This window comes from Taurulus bubalis, assembly GCF_910589615.1.
Source record: "Taurulus bubalis genome assembly, chromosome: 17".
Taxonomy (NCBI): Eukaryota; Metazoa; Chordata; class Actinopteri; order Perciformes; family Cottidae; genus Taurulus; species Taurulus bubalis.
In genome coordinates, this window is record NC_136605.1 from 20,990,408 (window position 1) to 21,010,658 (window position 20,251).

At 48.0% G+C, this 20,251-nt stretch overlaps 3 protein-coding genes across 3 annotated transcripts in view; 1 reads left to right on the forward strand and 2 right to left on the reverse strand.

The window, feature by feature from the left end:
* Positions 1–2,458: 2,458 nt before the first annotated feature.
* fbxl19 (F-box and leucine rich repeat protein 19) lies at positions 2,459–7,272 on the reverse strand (the record flags this gene model as incomplete). The annotated part of the gene is made up of 10 exons (XM_079233488.1): positions 2,459–2,985; positions 3,110–3,331; positions 3,465–3,626; positions 3,799–3,962; positions 4,064–5,301; positions 5,494–5,526; positions 5,631–5,801; positions 6,619–6,705; positions 6,820–6,963; positions 7,087–7,272. The coding sequence occupies 10 exons, from the start codon at positions 7,270–7,272 to the stop codon at positions 2,726–2,728; spliced, it is 2,667 nt and encodes an 888-aa protein (XP_079089614.1). The 3' UTR covers positions 2,459–2,725.
* A 5,015-nt stretch (positions 7,273–12,287) lies between these two features.
* Positions 12,288–16,779, forward strand: ube2m (ubiquitin conjugating enzyme E2 M). Its single transcript, XM_079233192.1, has 6 exons — positions 12,288–12,512; positions 13,194–13,288; positions 13,411–13,449; positions 14,983–15,086; positions 15,175–15,238; positions 15,428–16,779. The coding sequence occupies exons 1-6, from the start codon at positions 12,398–12,400 to the stop codon at positions 15,566–15,568; spliced, it is 558 nt and encodes a 185-aa protein (XP_079089318.1). The 5' UTR covers positions 12,288–12,397; the 3' UTR covers positions 15,569–16,779.
* Positions 16,780–17,101: 322 nt separating this feature from the next.
* Positions 17,102–20,251, reverse strand: part of btr30 (bloodthirsty-related gene family, member 30) — a 6,223-nt gene continuing 3,073 nt past the window's right edge. Inside the window, exons 7-13 of the mRNA XM_079233848.1 lie at positions 20,128–20,251; positions 19,952–20,032; positions 19,728–19,754; positions 19,623–19,649; positions 19,258–19,433; positions 19,019–19,174; positions 17,102–18,529 (exon numbers count right to left, since the gene is read on the reverse strand). The exon at positions 20,128–20,251 is cut by the window's right edge and continues 42 nt beyond it. Coding sequence (XP_079089974.1) covers positions 18,323–18,529; positions 19,019–19,174; positions 19,258–19,433; positions 19,623–19,649; positions 19,728–19,754; positions 19,952–20,032; positions 20,128–20,251 — 798 coding nt within the window. The 3' untranslated portion in view covers positions 17,102–18,322. The remainder of the gene's footprint in view (positions 18,530–19,018; positions 19,175–19,257; positions 19,434–19,622; positions 19,650–19,727; positions 19,755–19,951; positions 20,033–20,127) is intronic.

The window sequence follows — 20,251 nt, forward strand, 5'->3', positions numbered from 1 at the left end:
AGTTAAGGCTGGTTCAGGTCTATAGTTAGGGCTGGTTCAGGTCTATAGTTAGGACTGGTTCAGGTCTATAGTTAAGGCTGGTTCAGGTCTATAGTTAAGGCTGGTTCAGGTCTATAGTTAGGACTGACTTGGGGAGTCAGACAATGCCCCTCACGATTCACAAGGGCTCTGAGGGGAGTTTGTGATTTTGAGCTTTACAAAATAAACTGAATTGAATAAAGAGTTCATAAAGTTACTACTACCTTTACTCAGTACCCCGTGGTACTAATACCTTTACTCAGTAACTTGTGGTACTAATACCAGCCTTTGGTACTAGTACCTGTATACTTCATGGACACCAGGTAAAAAGGAACCCATTGCTTCTTTATTAGTCTTCATACAGTATCTCTCTACGTAGCTGCCTTGTTGCTCTTTTTCTGACTTTTACTTTTTGTTCCAACGTCTTCCTCATTTTTATCAACACAACAGAAGAGTCATGACAAAGTATAAAAACATGAACAAAAACAGGATAAAATGCCTCTTTTCACAACAAAAACTACATTTGGCAAAAGGTGATGATGACGATGAAGGTGATGATGAAGGTGATCCAGTGCATCTTTAAAACATCCATGAAGACGACAGAGTCAGTAGAGAGGAGGTGAGACGTGTCTGGGCATCTGATTGGATAAGAGCTGTCAGGGGTCGTCCAATCAGATTTGATCTCCTCACGTGTTGCTAGGTGAAGTTTGAAGCTGCGATATGAATCATTGATCCCCAAGTTACAAGAAAAACAAACAAGAAAATCACAACGGAATACAAAAAATATAAAAACAAACCTTTTAAACTCTGGTGTGTTAATGGCACAACACGGCGTTTATGGCAATTTAATATTCACCTAATACCTTTTATTTCATGGACGACCAGCGAGCTGTTTTACCTCCACTGCACCTTTAATAAAAAACATTTTGTCAAAATATTGTTTCACAGTTTCTGACCAGCAACAAATAAATATTATTCAAATAGTTGTTTAGTCTGTTAGCTAGCTAACATGCTACTCTGAGGCTAAATGGTACCAAGTAGCTAACGTGCTACTTTGAGGATAACATGTAACGAGCCAGTATTAGCTAATGAAGACGATAATGCTAGCACAACGTATACTGGGTGGTGCTAGGTGGTGTTGGCTTGTTTCCCCAGCGAAACGGTCTTAAATTGTGATTGAACCACTAGAACTACATCTTAACGAGCTAGCTCGCGTTAGATAATGACAGCTTGTGTTAGATAATGCTTTACTTTATATTGCAGAGTTGAACAATAACATTACCTAGCTAACATGCTACCATGATGCTAACAAGTAGCAAGTCAGTATTAGCTTGTTTTCTAAGCTAACTAATACACTAATCAGCTTGCAGCTCTTTAATAAGTTAGCTTATTGGATTAAATTAGCACTAGCGCTAAATCATAATTAGCTAGCCGGTGACTCGACTTTGTTTAAATTCTGTTTCACGTGTTTGTTGTTTTTGGGAGAAAAGTGCAGCAGAGCTAACGCAACAGCTAATATGAAACTAACATGCTAACAACATGCTAGCCAGTACAGATCTACTCTGACAAAATGTTTGTAGTCCACGATGTGTTTGGCTGATTGATTTAAAAATACAACATTATGAAACATGATATAGAGAATAACCCCCCCGCCCCCAGTGGGGGTCATTCCCATGTTCCCAGAATCCTTTGTTCTTGATATGAGCAGTGTCAGAGATGGATTTTAAACTGAGTCACATGTGAAACAGATCTCTGGGAACATGGACACGCCCCTCAGTGCTGTGGACACGCCCCCGCAGTGGGGTGAACACGCCCCCTCAGTGCCACCGCCTGATCACATGATCGACAGCCAGTTCACATGTAAAGACAAACGTGAATCCGTTGGTGGGTGAATACATTTGTGAGAAGTTTCTTACCCTCAGAAAACTACAGAAGCCCATTTAGCCCAAAAACCAAACGGAGGAAAAGATGGAATAAAAATAAAGTCAGACGTGTGAGATATTAAACTAAAGTCTTCACTCTTATATATTATAAGACAGTGAGTCTGAACAAAGCTAATCACTAATATCTCATCGGGTGTTTACTTTTATTCCATCTCAAGGAGAAGAAACAACAGATTCAACTCAGACGTCATCTGAACGTCTTCATCAGGAGGAAGACGAGCGGGAATGTGAGTTCTGGAGGCACAAAATAAATTAAGAACAAACTCCTGAGAAAACACGATCAATAACTTCCCAAAAGAACCTGATAACAGGCAGGATGAAGGTGATGAAGAGGATGAACAGGGAAGGACAACCAGGGAAGGATGGATGTGTGTGTGTGTGTGTGTGTGTGTGTGTGTGTGTGCGTCTATGTGTGTGTGTGTGTGTGTGTGTGTGTGTGTGTGTGTGTGTGTGTGTGTGTGTGTAGCAGGTGGATGACTGGCATGATGATTGGTCAAAGGAGGGAAGGAGTGTTGGGGTCAAAGGTCATTTACAGTAAACTACACATATATACACACACCCAAATTGTACAGAGAACAAATATGTACATGCTCAGGGTTTCTATTTTTTTACTATTACCAACAACTTTCCCAGAATACCCTCCTCCTCCTCCAGGAGGTGCCGCCTCCTCCTCCTCCTGCCTGTCTGTAGTGTAACGAGGAGGAGGCGGGGCTTATGGGCCGTCTCGGCCAATGACTGCAGTGTCACATAAGACGAGGAGGACTTTAACTGTTCTTTAGCAGCGTTCTGTCTTCAGGAGGACAGGAGGAGGAGGACGAGGACGAGGAGGACGAGGACGAAGCAGCAGCGGCCGTGGTGGTAGCAGAGGAAGAGGAGGAGGAAGAGGAGGCGGCGCCGTGCGGAGGGAAGGAGAGCAGCTGACCCGTCTCACCCGAGAGGAGGGAGCAGCAGCGAAGGTCCACCGTCTGCAGGGAGAGGCAGCGACGCAGCAGAGAGACACACTGCTCCGTCACCTTCACACAGCCTGCAGGACAGACAGGCAGGAGGGTGAGACAGGCAGCAGAGACACACACACACACACTGATCCGTCACCGTCACACGGCCCCGCAAGACAGACAGGTAGGAGGGTGAGACGGACGGGGACCCACCTGCCAGGTTGATGTGGGTGAGGCTGTCCCTCAGCGGCGAGATGGAGGAGGTGAGCGTGTGCACCGTCTGGTCGCTGATGTTCCCGCACTGGCTCAGGTCCAACCTGCTCAGGTGAGGCACGTAACGCGCCAGCAGGCGGGACGACGTGTCCGTCAGGTCCAAACCGGCCAATCGGAGCTCCGTCACGTTCTGGAAACGCCCCACTCTGGTCTCTCCGTGAGCTGAGCGACCAATCAGAGACAAGGTCATGAACCGGACTGATTCCGACTAATTATCTGCTGTCAAACCTCTAACTAATGACTCCCAGAGGTGTGCGTGTGTGTGTGTTTGTGTGTGTGTGTGTGTGTGTCTCACCTGTCCTGGTGTCAGGAGGGGGGGCCAGCAGCTCTCTCAGGTGGGAGTCTTTGAGGTCCTCCACTCTGCTGAGGTCCAGCAGCTTCAGACATGGACAGACCGCCTGACACAGAGCGGAGACCGCCGGCCACGGACACCCAGAGACATTCAGCTCCAGCAGACCTGAGGACAGCGGACAGGTGAGACCAGGGGAGACCAGGGGAGACCAGGGGAGACCAGGGGAGAGAGGGGGAATAGAGTGCCCTTCCTCTTTTTAGCCGGCGCTCTCTAACTGCCCTCTTTCAGTTTAGTTCATGAACGGCTCATACAGGTAAACAGGAAGTGCTGCGGTCACCTGGTAGGCGGTTAATGAGCCACATTAACTGTTTCTTGGAGATGTTGGTACAACCCAGGTTCAGGGAGACGGGCTGCCGGCGGATGATACCACTCAGCATGGGGGGGGTGATGGAGCGCTGCCGGCTCAGGTCGATCTGATTCCACAACCGTTTATCACAACACCTGAAGAAGAAAAGAGAGGAGAGTGTCATGTGATCTGGGCGGTGGGGTCACTGTGGGGTCACTGTGGGGGTCACTGTGGGGGTCACTGTGGGGTCACTCACCAGCGGCTCCAGGTGCGACACACCCTCATGCAGACGCACAGCTCCCTCTGGCTCAGGTGGGTGAAGACTCTGAGCCACACGTCGCGTGTCATGATGTGGGCGGAGCCAGAGTCCAGCGGCAGGCAGCTGGGCTCGGGGCAGGTGGGGGGCGGGCGCACCAGGTGCCTCTCCATCTGCACGGGCCGGGGCGGCGAGGGCACGGCGGGCGGGCTGCGCTTCATCATCTGGGAGCGCGGGGCGAGGCGGGACGGCTGCGAGCCGGGGGACGCCGCCATCGCCAGGCCGCCCGCCCCCGCCCCTCCTCCTCCTGCTGCTCCTCCTCCTCCCCCGTTGGAGGAGGTGCTGTTTCTGGACGTCTGGTTCTTGCTGTTGCTGCGGATCTTGTTGCCCCGGCTGCCGCTGCCTTTGGCCCCACCCCCCCCGCCGCTGCCGTGTCTGTGATTGGTCAGAACGCCACTCGCGTTCTCCTTCTCCCCGCCCTCCCTCCCGCCTCCCGCGCCCCCTCGTGTCCGCCCGTTGCGCGCCTCCTGCCCGTTGCTGCGCTGCTTCCCCGTGAAGCCGTCGTGCTGCGAGGACGGAGGCATCTGATTGGAGGAGAGGGGCGAGGGCGGGGGCAGGGAGGCGGAGCTCTTCCTGGTCCTATCAGAGGGGGGCGTGTCCTCCTCCTCTGCGTCCAACAGTCCTCCTTTACGTCCTCGCGGAGGCGGCCCCGCCTCGCCTCCCCCGCCTCTTCGTCTTGCCTTCTCCCCCGCCTCCTCCTCCTGCGGCTCTTCCCCCCTTCCCCCCTCCCCCTCCGACTCCTCGCTGGCGCTGAAGCCCAGCTCGGCCAGTCGCCGCTCCCTCTCCCGCTCGTTGCGACTCCTCTCTCGGTCCGCCCCCCGCCCGCCGCCGCTGTTGCCGTAGATGGCGGGAGGAGGCGGGGCAGGAGAGGAGGAGGAGGGCGAGGAGCCCCCCCCTCCCGCCTGCTCCCCGCCGAGGGAGTCGTCGGAGTCGGACTCGGAGTCGGACTCGGAGCTGGAAGAGGAGGAGGAGGACGACTCGGGCCGGCGCTCCAGCAGACACATCCTCTTGAAGCGCTCCAGCTTCTCTCGGTGGTGGGAGCGCTGGTCTGCGCTGGACGGGCCGCCGGCAGACGCCCCACCGGGCTGCGACGAGGACGAGGAGGAGCCCTGTAGTCCTCCTGCTCCTCCGCCCGAGGAGGTGGGACCGTTAGACTCCAACGCCTCCGGTTTGGGTTTCTGCCGGAGAAGGAAACAGGAAAATCAGACTTAGTCTTATTTATTTATGAATCAAATGAAAAATAACGACATATCTAAATAATAATAATATAACCACCACTAATTATGTATTTATTAATAATAACATTAATCATATGATTAATAATAACCACAATAATATATATATATATAATACAAATAAATTCGTCGTGCCTTTTTGAGGCGTTTTTCATGGGCGCCCTTCATCTGAGAGAGAGACAGGAAGAAGAGACAGACAGTGAGACTATTATTGAGCTGCATGATGTCATCACGGCGCTAGTTATCTGCTCTGTGACGGGTTAACACTCCACCTTCTTCTTGGGCCCGCTGTCCTGAGGCAGCTCCTTCTCCTTCTTCCTCTTGTGCCCGCCCTCCTCCAGGGAGGGAGGGGCTTTCTTTTTCGGGGGCGGCTCGTCTGTGAGCTTCCAGCGGCCGACCTCCCCGTGGTCCAGCCGCCGCTTCCCCAAGCCGTCCGCCTGGTCCTGGAACAAACACGAGGCAGCGTCAATACAGACCGCCACAGACTGTCACAGGCCGCTACAGACTGTCACAGGCCGCCGCTACAGACCGCCGCTACAGACCGCCGCTACAGACTGCCGCTACAGACTGTCACAGGCCGCTACAGACTGTCACAGGCCGCTACAGGCCGCTACAGACTGTCACAGGCCGCCGCTACAGACTGTCACAGGCCGCCGCTACAGACCGTCACAGGCCGCCGCTACAGACCGCCGCTACAGACCGCAACAGACTGTCACAGAGTGCTACAGGCCGCCGCTACAGACCGCCGCTACAGACGCCATAGGTCGCTACAGACTGTCACAGACTGTCACAGGCGGTCACAGACTGTCACTGGCCACCACAGAGTGCTACAGACCGCTACAGACTGTCACAGGCGGTCACCAGCCGCTACAGACTGTCACAGACCGCCACAGGCCACCACTGGCCGCCACAGAGTGCTACAGACCGTCATGGGCCGCTACAGACTGCTACTGGCCGCCACAGACCTCTACAGACTGTCACAGAGTGCTACAGACCGCCACAGACCACGACAGGCCGTCAGAGGCCGCTACAGTCTGCATAGACCACAATATAAATAAACAATAGCGTAAGGTATTTACGCCTCAATGACGTCATTCTGATGGAGCAGCTACAGTGTTAGCTTAGCACTAACTGAGCCAAACAACATCATGATGATGTTGGTTCAGAACCCTTTTGATCGATGAATACCAACACGACAGCCTATCAGACATCAGCAAGAGATCCTCCCCGTCAGCAGACATGAACTGGTCCGACTCTCACCTTACTGGTTTTGCCCTCCTTGTGGCACTTTGGACACTCCCAGCAGTTTGGGATCTCGTCGTTGATGATTCCTTCAGCTTTTCCCATCTGATGACACAAGCACACGTTATTGATCCAAATAACAACAACAATGATAATTAATATATATATATATATATATATATATATATATATCTCTATCTCTTCAGCAGCATCACTGACCTTCAGGCAGCTCGGGTGGATGATCTCGTTACAGATGGTGCACTCCATCAGAGAGAGGCTGAACTTCTCCTCCTCAGAGTCCACCGTGTCCTCCTTACCGGCCTCACCGCACGCAAAGCACACCGCCGTGTGGGGCAAGACGGGCTGGGGACAGGTAGAGACAGACAGGTGGGTCAGACAGGTGGGTTAGACAGGTATGTGTGTGTGTGTGTGTGTGTGTGTGTGTGTGTGTGTGTGTGTGTGTGTGTGTGTGTGTGTCTGTCTCACCGCCGTGCACTGTCTCTGGAGGCAGGACTGCTTCATCCGGCCGGGTCCTCCGAACTTCTTCATGTCCTTACAGAAGTGACACTCTCCACACTCCGTCCTCTTGCAGGCCTGGCAGCGCCGGCACCGCGTCCGCCGTCGCCTCGCACCCCCGCCAGTACCCCCGCCCAGCGCCTTACTGCCCGACATCCCCGAACAAGTCAGCTGGAGACACGCAGGGGGGAAACAACGCATACAGAAGTGTTAATGCCAAGACGACACTCTTTCAACCTCCATTTCTACATCTGACACCAATCAAATCTGTTATTCAAGAACCAGGATTTCAAAATAAAGATGGCCGACTGGCCTCTCGTCCAGTCTCTCACTCAAGCCGCGATGCCTATTCGAATATGCATATTTGATTGGCCAAGAAGCATCAGATGATCCGATTTCCATGCGTGTGATTGGTCGGTGTGTTTCCTGGCCCGCTGAACGAGTGCCGTAAAGGCTGTAAAAGCTGCGCTGGTTAAATACAAGCGCTCTGTCAACATTTAATCATTTTCAATCATCGATCGGTCATAGGTCCAAAGACAACGGCGTCTGGGTCGCGGTCTGCCTGTTAGTGACCCGTGATCTACACCATGGTATCACCTTATTGTGGTACCACCTTTACCTTGATACCATCTACCATCTTCAATGTGGTACCCTTTACCCTGTGGGATCATCTATTATCTCAACCCTGTCTCCTAAAAATGACATTCCCCCAGAACTAAAACGCATTTTCAATTACGTTTGACCAGAAACGTATCTCCTCCCTGATTATGTTTGTTTGACGTATTACTAATACACTAATATGTGTGTGTTTGTGTTATTGTTTTCCCGCTGAATTTAAGCATATTTTAATTTCTAAACTCGGCGGAGGAAAAGAAAAAGGATTCCCTCAGCAGCGGCAAGCGAAGAGGGGCGGGGTGAGGCCGGTGGTGAGGCCGGTAACGGGGCCGGTCTGGAGACCGCTTGAGGCCGGTAACGGCCTCCGTCGCGCCGGATCCGGTCTTCGCTGAGTCGGGTTGTTTGGGAATGCAGCCCAAAGTGTGTGATCAACTCCATCTTGTGTAGTAAACCACTGCAATCGTCAGCAGCAGACACACACACACATCTCTGTGGTCAAATCAGCTACAGAATCTGACGTGAAAAAATATTCAAACGGCCGGAAGAGCCGCGGGACACAACATCCGCTTTTCAAAATACTGATATGTGTTCAGAACATCTGACCGCATCCAAACATTTTAACTGTACCAGTACGTATTACAACATGTATGTATGACCAGTACATATCACAGTATTTTGTAAGATTCTGGCGGTTTCACGGTATTTTTTTCCGAGTAAAAACCTTCATTCATTGATGCCGAAAAGGACGGCCGGCCAAATGAAAAGCTGTTGTGAACAGCTGTTTTTAGGTTGGTACATAAAGGGTTTTAGCAAGCTAAACCTGGGGGGATTTAGGACCCAGGAAAACTCCGTCGCAGGAAGACACAGACTGGAAGGGTATGTGTCTGCGACGAAGTTTCTGTGAAAGTGGGCAAGCATTACCCAGCATCTACCATTCATCTTCACCGTGGTACCATCTTTACTGTGATGACAGTGTTTCCCCATGGTTTACAGCTTTAGGGGGGTGGACGACACAAACGCTAAAGCAGTTGTTCTCAAAATGTTTCTGTAAATATCATTTTGTGACTCCATCTGTGCTTTCATAAATAATAGAATAAAGAAAATCACAATCTCTTTCAAGTAAATCAGCTTGCTCCATCAGACCAAAAAAAGTTGCAATCACTTGGAACAATGAAAATAAAGTTATCTGTGCAAAAAATAACATTTAGTTACTACTAAATAGTTTATTGTGGAAAACAATAAGCTAATTATTTTTTTGCTAAACAAAACAGAAAGAGTGCAGATATGCGTGAGCATCACGTTGCATCAGTATTAGTGGCTGCAGTGAGCTGCTTTCCTCTACAAATCTTTTTAAAACAAGGCTGTACATTTGATACGGCTGCTCTCAATGCTGGGCTGAGATCTGTTTTCCCTTTGAGAAACGCAACAGCAGAAAAGACGACCTCACGGAGATTGGCTTTTGGCAAAACATTTACCCGAAAGTACAGGCATTTCGCCATGTATTTATTAATGACGTTTTATGTCTGTGTACTTTGTACTATGTGAAGCCAGCAGGCTCATTGTTGGGTACAAGACACCAGCACTTTGGCTTGTTTCACTTGGAGCAGGAGAGCTGCTCCGGGTTCAGGAGAGCTGCTCCGGGTTCAGGAGAGCTGCTCCGGGTTCAGGAGAGCTGCTCCGGGTTCAGGAGAGCTGCTCCGGGTTCAGGAGAGCTGCTCCGGGTTCAGGAGAGCTGCTCCGGGTTCAGGAGAGCTGCTCCGGGTTCAGGAGAGCTGCTCCGGGTTCAGGAGAGCTGCTCCGGGTTCAGAGAGCTACTGTTGCCATCTTCACGCTTGGTGCGTTAAAAAAAAAACGCAGATATAGCCGTCTGCTTTTCACGCAACATATTTTTCGATGCTCTCTATCTGTTGGTTTGGGCAGAACTCTGCTGTGCGCGATACAGAGCAATACAGGAATATGAAACCACGGTATTTTTCACAGAGAACAAAGCTACGAAACTCTCATTATTCAGTTTCAAACATGCTGATTAAATACTTTCTCACACTAACAATGTCTCATATCCCTTTATGTGGTGTATATGCAGATTATAATCTGATCATAAGAATATGCAGACAACAGTTTATGAAACACAACTCTGTGTGAACTAGAAGTGTTGACTTGATACGTTTTATTCTAATGTGACAAAATAGTTTATTCAAAAGCTTTCCTTTCATAAAGGCAGTTCCAGTGTTTCCAATGCTAAAGGAGCTATGTAACAAGGATTACATGTTTATATATGATACACTTTGAGGTGATTATTGATGTTTATATACGATACACTTTGAGGTGATTATTGATGTTTATATACACAATACACATTGAGGTGATTATTGATGTTTATATACGATACACATTGAGGTTTTTATATGTTTATATACGATACACACTGAGGTGATTATATGTTTATATACGATACACATTGAGGTGATTATTTAGGTTAAAGAACATAGGTAAGACCTTATAGCTGTCTACTTCCTCCTTGTTGGACATGTGATATTTATTCGTGTTATTGAGTATTTGCTGTTTATGTTTCACTGTTGATTTAATCGTATATTCTTATTATAGTAAACATGTTATTGCAGACTTGACTCCCTGCATGTGAGCATGTTGTTCTCCTGAAGCTAACAGAAGTTAGCATCTGGCACCACTTAGCTGCTAGCGGCTAACAGGTAGCACGTCACAGCCACCTGCGGTCAGGCAGCGCGAGTAAGGTCCGCTCCACACCTGGACACCTGGGAAAGGTGTCGGTGAGCCGGGGGAGCGGAGCGGGGAGAGCGGGGAGCGCCCCATCCCCCCGCACTGTGACCCGCGTTCGGCTAGCAGCAGCTAGCTGGCTCCGCTTCCTCTTTCATTATCTCCGCCTCGCTACAAACAAACCAGCCGGAGGTGAATAAAGCAACATGGCTGCTGCTGCACACTCACCTCTCGGTATCAGGTCGCATGCTCCGTGGTCGCTCATCAGAAACGCTCTCAGCCCCCCGTTAGCCCCCCGTTAGCTCCCTCGATGCTCCAGCCGGGCTGCGGCTCCGCTCCCCCGGCTGCTTCACACGCGTCCCATCGCTGAAGCTCCACGGTGCTCGCGGTGCTCGCTCCCGGGCCTCTCGCGGACCCGCTGCGGGGTCTGAAGGCTCCACAAACCGGATCGATATGGATCAAGTGAAGGGCGCAGTGGAGTCGGTCCCCTCTCCCGTTACAACGTGTTCTTCTCCTGCGGCTCCCGGGGGGCTTTAAAACACCTCAAACGGCTCATTTTAACCGGAGCGGAGTGTTTTCTTTAGAGCGACACGCGGTTATAACCCTCCGCGGGAAACTAGACCCCATTGATCACCGCATTAGAAGTGATCAGATATTGTGAATAAAGAGCAGCGCGCGGGCTATTGTTCTCCGTGGCTATTGTGCGGCGCCCCGGCTGCGGTGTTGTGCGTGATTTGGGTTGCGTGTTGTGCGTCGCGCGGCGTCCCGTGCCATGTTGAACCCGCTGCATTGATTACATCATACAGGTGACTCCGGATAGCGCGCGGCACGTTTGGCCCCAGAGACGGAAATCAAATAAATAAAGAAACGTTGTAAATACAAGACGGCAGCGTGAGCACGCACGCTCTGCGTCATCGCGTCACCGCAGAACTGCGTGGAGACGCAGTGAGGCATTGTGGGATTTGCAGTTTGGTTTGTTTCGGTTTTGAACTTTTTATTGAGACGCATTTTACACAAGAAAAAAACGAACAAAAAACGATTAATTTGAAGAATGCAATTGTGATGCACGTAAAGAATATTTTAGGGGAAATATGATTCATTATTATTATTAATTATGAAGGTGTGAGTACACACAGGTTACTAGGAATAAGATAAAATAAGATAATCCTTTATTAGCCCCGCAGTGGGGAAATTGCAGCATTACAGCAGCAAGAGTAATACACATAAACAGTAAAGACAGCAAAGAAGAAAATAATCCACAATAGCAATATTATGTATACAGACGGAATACAAAGTATAACAAGTATTTAAAACTATTTACATTGCACCAGTTGAAAGTAATTAAAGTGATTGATTTGTTATTACGTGTTTTTGTGGTCTACTGCGAGCTCAGTTTGATATGCAGCTGAATCTGACTCTCATTGGACGTACTCGCAGTATAAATAGTCTAAAACAAGTACTAACATTCCAGTTTATCATTAATGTGATGGATACAGTACCAATAACTATATAAATATATAATGAAACAGGATATGCACATTATGCAAGTGTACAGTATAAACAGTATATTCAGAATATACACTATATTCATGTATATTTTGAATATATTCTGTATATATACAGAGTACATTCTGACTATATTATAGGTAAATTCTGAATATATTCTGTACATTCTGTATATATATTCTGTATATTATATATATTCTTAAAAAGTACTTCAGACCCCCCCCCCGCCTCCCCCCTCCAGCTAACATGCTAAGCTAGCTCGGCTAGCTCGTCCCTCACAGGAACTCCTTGAGACGCACCGGCTTCATCAGCATCCCGGTGCCGGACCGTTCGGACTGAACCGACTCCCCGCGAACCTCTCGGCACCGACAGACCTCCTCACCCTACGGGACACAGAGGCGCGGCTCCACCGACCCGACGAGCGAAGATGATTAAGCTCTTTTCCCTGAAGCAGCAGAAGAAGGACGAGGAGTCTGCGGGAGGGAACAGGACCGGGTCCGGGGGCAAGAAGGCCAGCGCGGCCCAGCTGCGGATACAGAAAGGTAGGGGGACCAGGACCCGAGCCGCCCGGTCCACTAGGGACCGGCACAGGGGAACCCGGACTATACAGGGTACACGAGTACATGAGTACACGAGTACAAGGGAGTACCAGCGGGTACAGGCTAGCAGCTAGTATGCTACCGGTTAGCTTGGGCTACATTTAAAAACAAGCTACAAGCTAACAGGCTAGCGTTAGCCTGTTGTTGTTATTGTTATTGTCATTATCATTATCATGACTTTATACAACATCTTGAGCCAGAACACATTATCTCAGTGGAGCAGCTGTAAGCTATCAGTTAGCTTCACTGAGCTATCAATTAGCTTCACTGAGCTAGCTGTTAGCTTTACTGAGCTAGCTGCTGTGTCAGCTCTCAGTTTCCCAGAATAACAATCTGTGATGACGTCATGCCGTCCTGAACGGTACTGCGTTACTGAGGCGGGAAGTACCTGAGTACCTTTATAAAGTACTGCACTCTAGTACACACCTGAGTACCTTTTATAAAGTACTGCACTCTAGTACACCCTGAAGTACTTGGTCTTGAGTACTTCTTACTTCTCCTTCAGTACATCTTAGAGGTACATATAGTACTTTTAACAGTACTACATCTCAGAGGTATCTATTGAGTATATCATGTGTGTATGTATATGTATATATATATAATATAGTACTTGTTGTGTTTCAGACATCAATGAGTTGAATCTGCCCAAAACGTGTGAGATCAACTTCCCCGACGACGACGACCTGCTGACCTTCAGACTCATCATCTCCCCAGACGAGGTGTGTGTGTGTGTGTGTGTGTGTGTGTGTGTGTGTGTGTGTGTGTGTGTGTGTGTGTGTGTGTGTGTCTTCGTTCTAGAAGAAATAAAATGCTGGACTTAATGTGTGTATTTGTCTCTCAGGGCTTTTACAAAGGAGGGAAATTTGTCTTCAGCTTTAAGGTGAGCTCTCTCTCTCTCTCTCTCTCTCTGTCTGTGTCTCTCTGTCTCTCTCACTCACTCTGTGTCTCTCTGGCTGCAGTCGAATAGTCAAAAAAGTACCTCCTAACGTCTAACCTTAAGCACTTTTCCTTAACCTCTGTAAAAACGTCATGGGATCAAGGAAAGATGGGAAGGAGACTTCATGAGTTAGGAAAAGACAACCGCGGAGTTTAGAGAATCCGACTCTACTTTCAGTAACTACGTAGTTATGACGTGACGGCAGGCGATGTTAGTGACGATCTTAAATACTTCGTCAGTGTGTTCTTACAGTGTTGCGTCATGCAGACGATTTAAACAACCTGGTTCATAGTATTACTTTATTAACATAAACAAACCGGTTCAAAGTATTACTTTATTAACATAAACAAACCGGTTCAAAGTATTACTTTATTAACATAAACAAACCGGTTCAAAGTATTACTTTATTAACATGAACAAACCGGTTCAAAGTATTACTTTATTAACGAGGTTAGAATAGAAATGAAAGAAGGAATATGGAAGTGAAATCAAGGTACAAAGCTACTAAACTGTCTCTTCAGTTTCAAACATGCTGAATTAAATACAGTCTCACAATAACAATGTGTCATATGTGTGTCTCATATCCCTTTATGTTGTTGTGGTTTATATGCAGAGTATAATCTGACTTGACATGTTTTATTGTAATGTGACAAAATAGTTGATTCAAAAGATGATAATCAGAAACATGACTCAGACTGAAGAGCTCGTCCAGTTTAACTCTTTCATCAAAGCTTCTGTAGCTGAAGTCAAATAAAAGAATGAGGGCTGAAGCTGCAGTTTAACACCAGAGAGAATATCAATACAGCAGTTTATCACTTTACAGCAGTTTATCACTTTACAGCAGTTTATCACTTTACAGCAGTTTCATCACTTTACAGCAGTTTTCAGCAACGTAACGTTCGTAGTTTTCCAGCCGGTTAAACAGATCATTGAAAGTATTTCCAAGTTATGCTAACGGTTATTTACATGATCTGCGTTTGTCTTCATGATCGTTTGTTCTCGTGAACGGCTGAATAATACGTCACTTTAAATGTTGCCGCCGCTAGGAATTGTGGGTCGGCATTATCTCCTTTCCTTTTGCGTTTAGAGAATTCGACCGGCTCTTATAATGGCGTCACTTAGGTACTTCAGGGGATTTCATTCAGTTAGGAAGGTTCCTAACCAAAAAGGACTATTCCACTGCAGCCTCTGTCTCTCTCACTCACTCACTCACTCACTCTGTGTCTCTGTCTCTCTCACTCACTCTCTCACTCTGTCTTTGTCTCTCTCTCTCTCTTCATGTGTATTTGTACTACTAAGTACATTCAGTGAAGTATAAATACTACTAACTCGGCATGAATAAATAAAGACACTATTGTTCTTTTATTTGCGATACTTTAAAAATACTCCTTTGAATGAACTGCGTTGTCGATGTTTAGTATATGTGTTGTAGTGTAATTGTGTAATAACATGTGTTATAACGCCTGTGTGCTCCAGGTAGGACAGGGTTACCCCCACGACCCCCCCAAGGTCAAGTGTGAGACGATGGTGTATCACCCCAACATCGACCTAGAGGGGAATGTCTGCCTAAATATCTTACGGTCTGTCCACCTTAAATCCACCTTGAATCCACCTTAATTCCACCTTGAATCTGTTGATGAACCGTGTTGTTGTTGTTGTTCTCCACAGAGAGGACTGGAAGCCGGTGTTGACAATAAACTCCATCATCTACGGTTTACAGTATCTATTCCTGGTGCGTTCACTTCCACTGCTTTCACTCATAGAGCTCAGTACTTATACTCAGTACTTCAGTACTAAACTTCCCCTACAGACTCAAGTGTGTATTATATTGTTCTGCAGCGCCACCAGAGATGACAAGTTATTTACAGGAACTAATGCTGTCACTTAATTCTCTCCCACCCCCAACCCCCCTCCCCCCCAGGAGCCTAACCCAGAGGACCCCCTGAACAAGGACGCAGCAGAAGTCCTGCAGACGAACCGGCGGCTCTTTGAGCAGAACGTCCATCGCTCTCTGAGGGGCGGCTACGTGGGCGCCACCTACTTTGAGAGGTGTCTGAAGTAACCGGCCCCGTGACTCCTCCCCCTCCCGTGACCCCCTCCTGTTACCCCTCCCCCTCCTGTGACTCCTCCCCCACCCCCGTCCTGCTCGTTGGCAGAAGCAGGAGCTGCAGCGACAGAAAGCAGCACGCCAGAAGACGCTTTTCTGATTTAAAACAAAAGAAGAAACAACTCCACCCCCTCCTCTCCCCCCTCTCCCTCCTCCCTCCCCTCTTATTTCTCTGTTTTACTTACAAGGCAACATGAAACCGTTTACACGCCACCGGGGACGCCGACACACGACACACCAGAACTGGACTCAAAGAATCGGCTGACGGCGGCCGAGGGGGGGAGGGGTGGGGGGGATGTGCGCCGCTGATGATGATGATGATGATGACATGATTTTCTTTTATTTTTATTTTGTGTGGCGAAGACACCTGCATCCGACAGGTGGTCAGAAGGACACGCCCCCTCCTGACAGGTGGTCAGGAGGACACGCCCCCTCCTGACAGGTGGTCAAAAGGACACGCCCCCCCTGACAGGTGGTCAGGAGGACACGCCCCCTCCGTCACGCTGCCAGTTAATCGCTTGTTACGCATCAGCAAACTCCAAACTCCCCACGCCGGCCACCAGGGGCGCCGCCTGCCTCCTGAAGGAGCAGCACCGCCACATAAGGGGAGGAGCTTCTGGTGGAAGGGGAGGAGCCTCTGGTGAAAGTGGGAGGGGCCTCGAATTACGAGAGCAGATGAGCCTTATGAAGTTCCCTTCTGGAACGACGTGAACCGTTTTCAAGCGGCGGAAACTCAGCTGTAGATATGGCATCAGTGGGAGGGGCTTGTGAGTTGCAGTGGGAGGGGCTGATCGCGACATTCAGGCACGCCTTAAAAAGTTCCTTAAAGTTAGACGGAAACATTTTTTCAACGAATCGACTGCTGAAAGTATCGTGACATCAGCGCAAGAGGGAGGAGCCTCAGTCGGGTGGGCGGTGCTTATTGGAGGGGGCAGGGACCCTCAGTGGAAGCCTTAAATAGTTCCTAAAGACCTCGTAGCTGAAGGGGAGGGGCTTGTTAGTCTGCAGTTGGTCACATGACGCTGACAGGCGAATTAGAACGGAGATGGAGTCCGTTTGGAATTTGCTGCTAAATCACAAACGTAAACACTGAGCGCCAGGGTGTGGGGCGTCAAGGGGCGGAGCTTCAAGTGGGCGGTGGGTCAGTGTGTTTAAAGGGGCGGATGGGCAGGGTTTATGCGGGGGGGGGTTTTGATTTTCATTGGGGTACGTTGTGGGTGGGGTCACAGGGGGAGGGGCTTAACATGTTACGATTCTATTGTGTATATTGAAACCCCAGCTGTTCACATTGACTGCAATATGATTTATGTTAAATAAAATATAAACTTGAATGATTGTGATTTGTTTTTCATCAAGTTCGTTTAGACAATTACACAAAATCACTAATAGAATGAGACATTTAAAGTAAAAGATTAATAATAAATACAATTAATGACCTACAGACCCTGAAACCAGCTCATTCAATTCAGTTTATTTTGTACAGCCCAGAATCACAAATAAACAATCTGTACAGACATCCCTGTCCCAGGACCTCAGATCAAAAGCAAACGCTTCATGAAAAGGAGTCGGCTTCATCTGTGATGTACGTCTTTAATGAGCCCCAGTAGACGGGCTGAATTCTTCATCAGAAGCTCTTCCTCACTCTCCAAGTCCTCGTACTCCCATCGATACCAAAGCCAATGATGTGACATAGCAAAAAAGCCTGGACATAAGTCCATTTTACATGTAACACAATTCAACCATAAATATGACTTGAGAGCTCCCCAATTTATGGAAATATCAATTATCATATCGCTACCCTTGTCAGACAAAGCCTGAGCAAGATATCAACCACATTGCATTTTTTTCCGGCCCAAAAACTGAAACATGACTTACTTATGGAAGAAACGATACTTGTTTTGGTGCATCTGCTTGAGCCGAGTCCCTCTGTTGTGGAACCAGAGGCGTTCAAGGTCCAGGAAGAAAGTTAGGGCATTTTTGCTTTCAGTGGACCTAAACCTACGGTTCACGAAATCTGCACTAAATGAATTACTAAAAATATTTAACTTAATTTAATCAAAGTCAAACTTTGCAGATATACTGTTAACACAGTGATATTTTATAGTAGAAACAAATTATGATATAAATAATTAAAGAGGAAATACATCCTGGAAGTCTTTTTCTTTCCTGTGTTCTATCATCAACCAATTAACCAGTAACACATATACTGCTATATGAACATCTTAACTGGTCTTACAAGTGTTTTCTGTATATTATACCTTTTGAAATTATTCAAATAGCCCTTGTGGTTGAGGAGATATTCTGTATTTAGTATGGGGATGCAAACCATTCGAAATTTTTTAGAAAAATGTCTGGGGGGCTAAAGAGGCAGCTTTGATCAAATGTACAAACGCACAGGTGTCTTTAGAGGATCATCACCATTGGCTGACAGGTGAGGGGGCGGAGTCAACTCATTACAGGTGACATGAAAAAAGTAGACTATAAAAGTAACAGCGGTTTCAGATACTTCTTTGTTTTATGACATTATCAGACATGTATGAGAATTAAACAATCAACTCCACTTATTTGCATATTTATTCCATGTTTTCATTTAATTTGTTATTAACATCTTAGTCTTTGATCCGTCATGAAAATATAAAACCCACTTTTTGTAACAATAAACTAGTAAAAAGTAAATATATATAGAGAACAAGGGTGGGGGGGGGTAACTCAGGCCAGCTGGTGCTGTGAGGTCATGAGGACCAGAGGGACCTCCTTGTCTCCGGTTCCCAGCAGAGGAAACATCCTCTCGGTGAACTCAGAGGATCCCGTGAAGCTGTAGATCTCTGAGCCCGACTTCACGTTGAAGAAGGTCACCTGACCCTCGTCCACGTCCAGGAACACGCCCACCTGACGCAGCTTCGAAGGACTCTTTACCTGCACGTCAACGAGAACACGTTTAAGCCTTTTCTTCTTCTGCAGACTTTTAATGAAGCCATCGTTAGCTAGCTAGCATGCTAACTCCACCTTATTTCAATGCTACAGATACAGAAACATGTAAACAGACCGTTCACCTTTCAATTAGCTTATGCTAATCACTAGCACTAATGTTAATTGCTAGCATGCCGACTAATGATTACAGTTATATAAGAGCATTACTGCTAGCTATATGTATTCTAGTGATTATCATTAGTGCTAACTACATGTATGGCAGTGATTAGCATTAGTGCTATCTATATGTATGCTAGTGGATAGCATCAGTGCTAATTACATGTATGCTAGTGATTAGCATCATCAGTGCTAACTACACATATGCTAGGGATTAGCATTAGCGCTAGCTATATGTATGCTAGTCACTAAGACCTTTTGGTAAATTTTTTTTTTACTGTTGTATAAAATATACTATATAACGTAGTGAGCGTGGACCTTGGTGAGGGGCGGGGTGGTGAGCGCTCGCAGCTGGCTGCCGCTCCACCAGAGGGCGTAGTACCCGTTAGAGGGACTCATGTCAAACAGCCCTTTCCTGGGCGCCGACTCACTGACCACGCCCAGCTTCCAGTCCTTATTGTCCCCGACAAACACCTGCACAGGTGGACAGAACACACAGGTTAGTACCGGTCAGCGGATCGGGTCCTGGACCAGGATCAGTGAGGTGCGAGTCTGACCTCCCAGTAGTGGCGTCCCGTGCTGAAGTCCTCTTTGGCGATGACGCAGGACCAGACGTCAAAGCGTTGCTGACTGTTCCTGTAGAACTGCAGCTTCTCGCCTCGCTTCACCTGCTTCCTGTCCTCAGACAGGATGAGGAACGGGTACGCCGTCACCGGGTTCAGGGTCACGTCCTCTGGAGACCACAAGGACACCGTGAGAGGGTGGTGGGGGGGGAGAAACGAAGCCCTGAAGACTCAAAGACCTAAAGACTCACCAGAGACCTAAAGACTCACCAGAGACCTAAAGTGAGCTCAGTGCTAACGCTAGGACACCAGCATGCTAACATCCCAGCAGCATCTGGGTCATGAAGGTAAACACTCACCCATGTAGACTCGGGCCTTCTTGTGTCCTGTGATGACATCGAGCGGATTAACGTCAAATCATTCATTTACAATATTTATATACGAGTTATTGATTAGGGACTAACCTGAGACCGACTTCATCTTCTTCCGATCTGAAGGGAAACAGGAAACAGTCACTTTTAAAGTAAAGCGCTCAATGAAAGGTGTTTAGTCAGCTGGTCCACTACCCAGCATGCTCCTGGCTAACGAGCAATCAGTTCTTTACACACAAGGCTAGACGGCCTGCTGTGATTGGTTGATGGTCACATGTCACGAAGCAAACAGTACTCCTCATCATCATCATCATCACCTTTCAGAGACCACTGACTCTTCCTCAGACTGGTGGTGCTTCCTCTCAGACTGAGCATGCTCTCTGCAGCCATCAGGTCACCTGACACACACACACACACACACACACACTTATATTCTTTATATCTTAAAGGGACGTTATTATGATTATTGTTGTTATGATCCGCTCCGGCCCACCTGACCCTCTGGAGACCCCGTCCCCCATCCTGACGTCGTCCATCTTGTCCTTCAGCTCCGACAGAGAGATCTTCACCTCCGTCAGCTGGAAGTGGAGCGACAAGTCCTCGTCCACCTGCTGCTG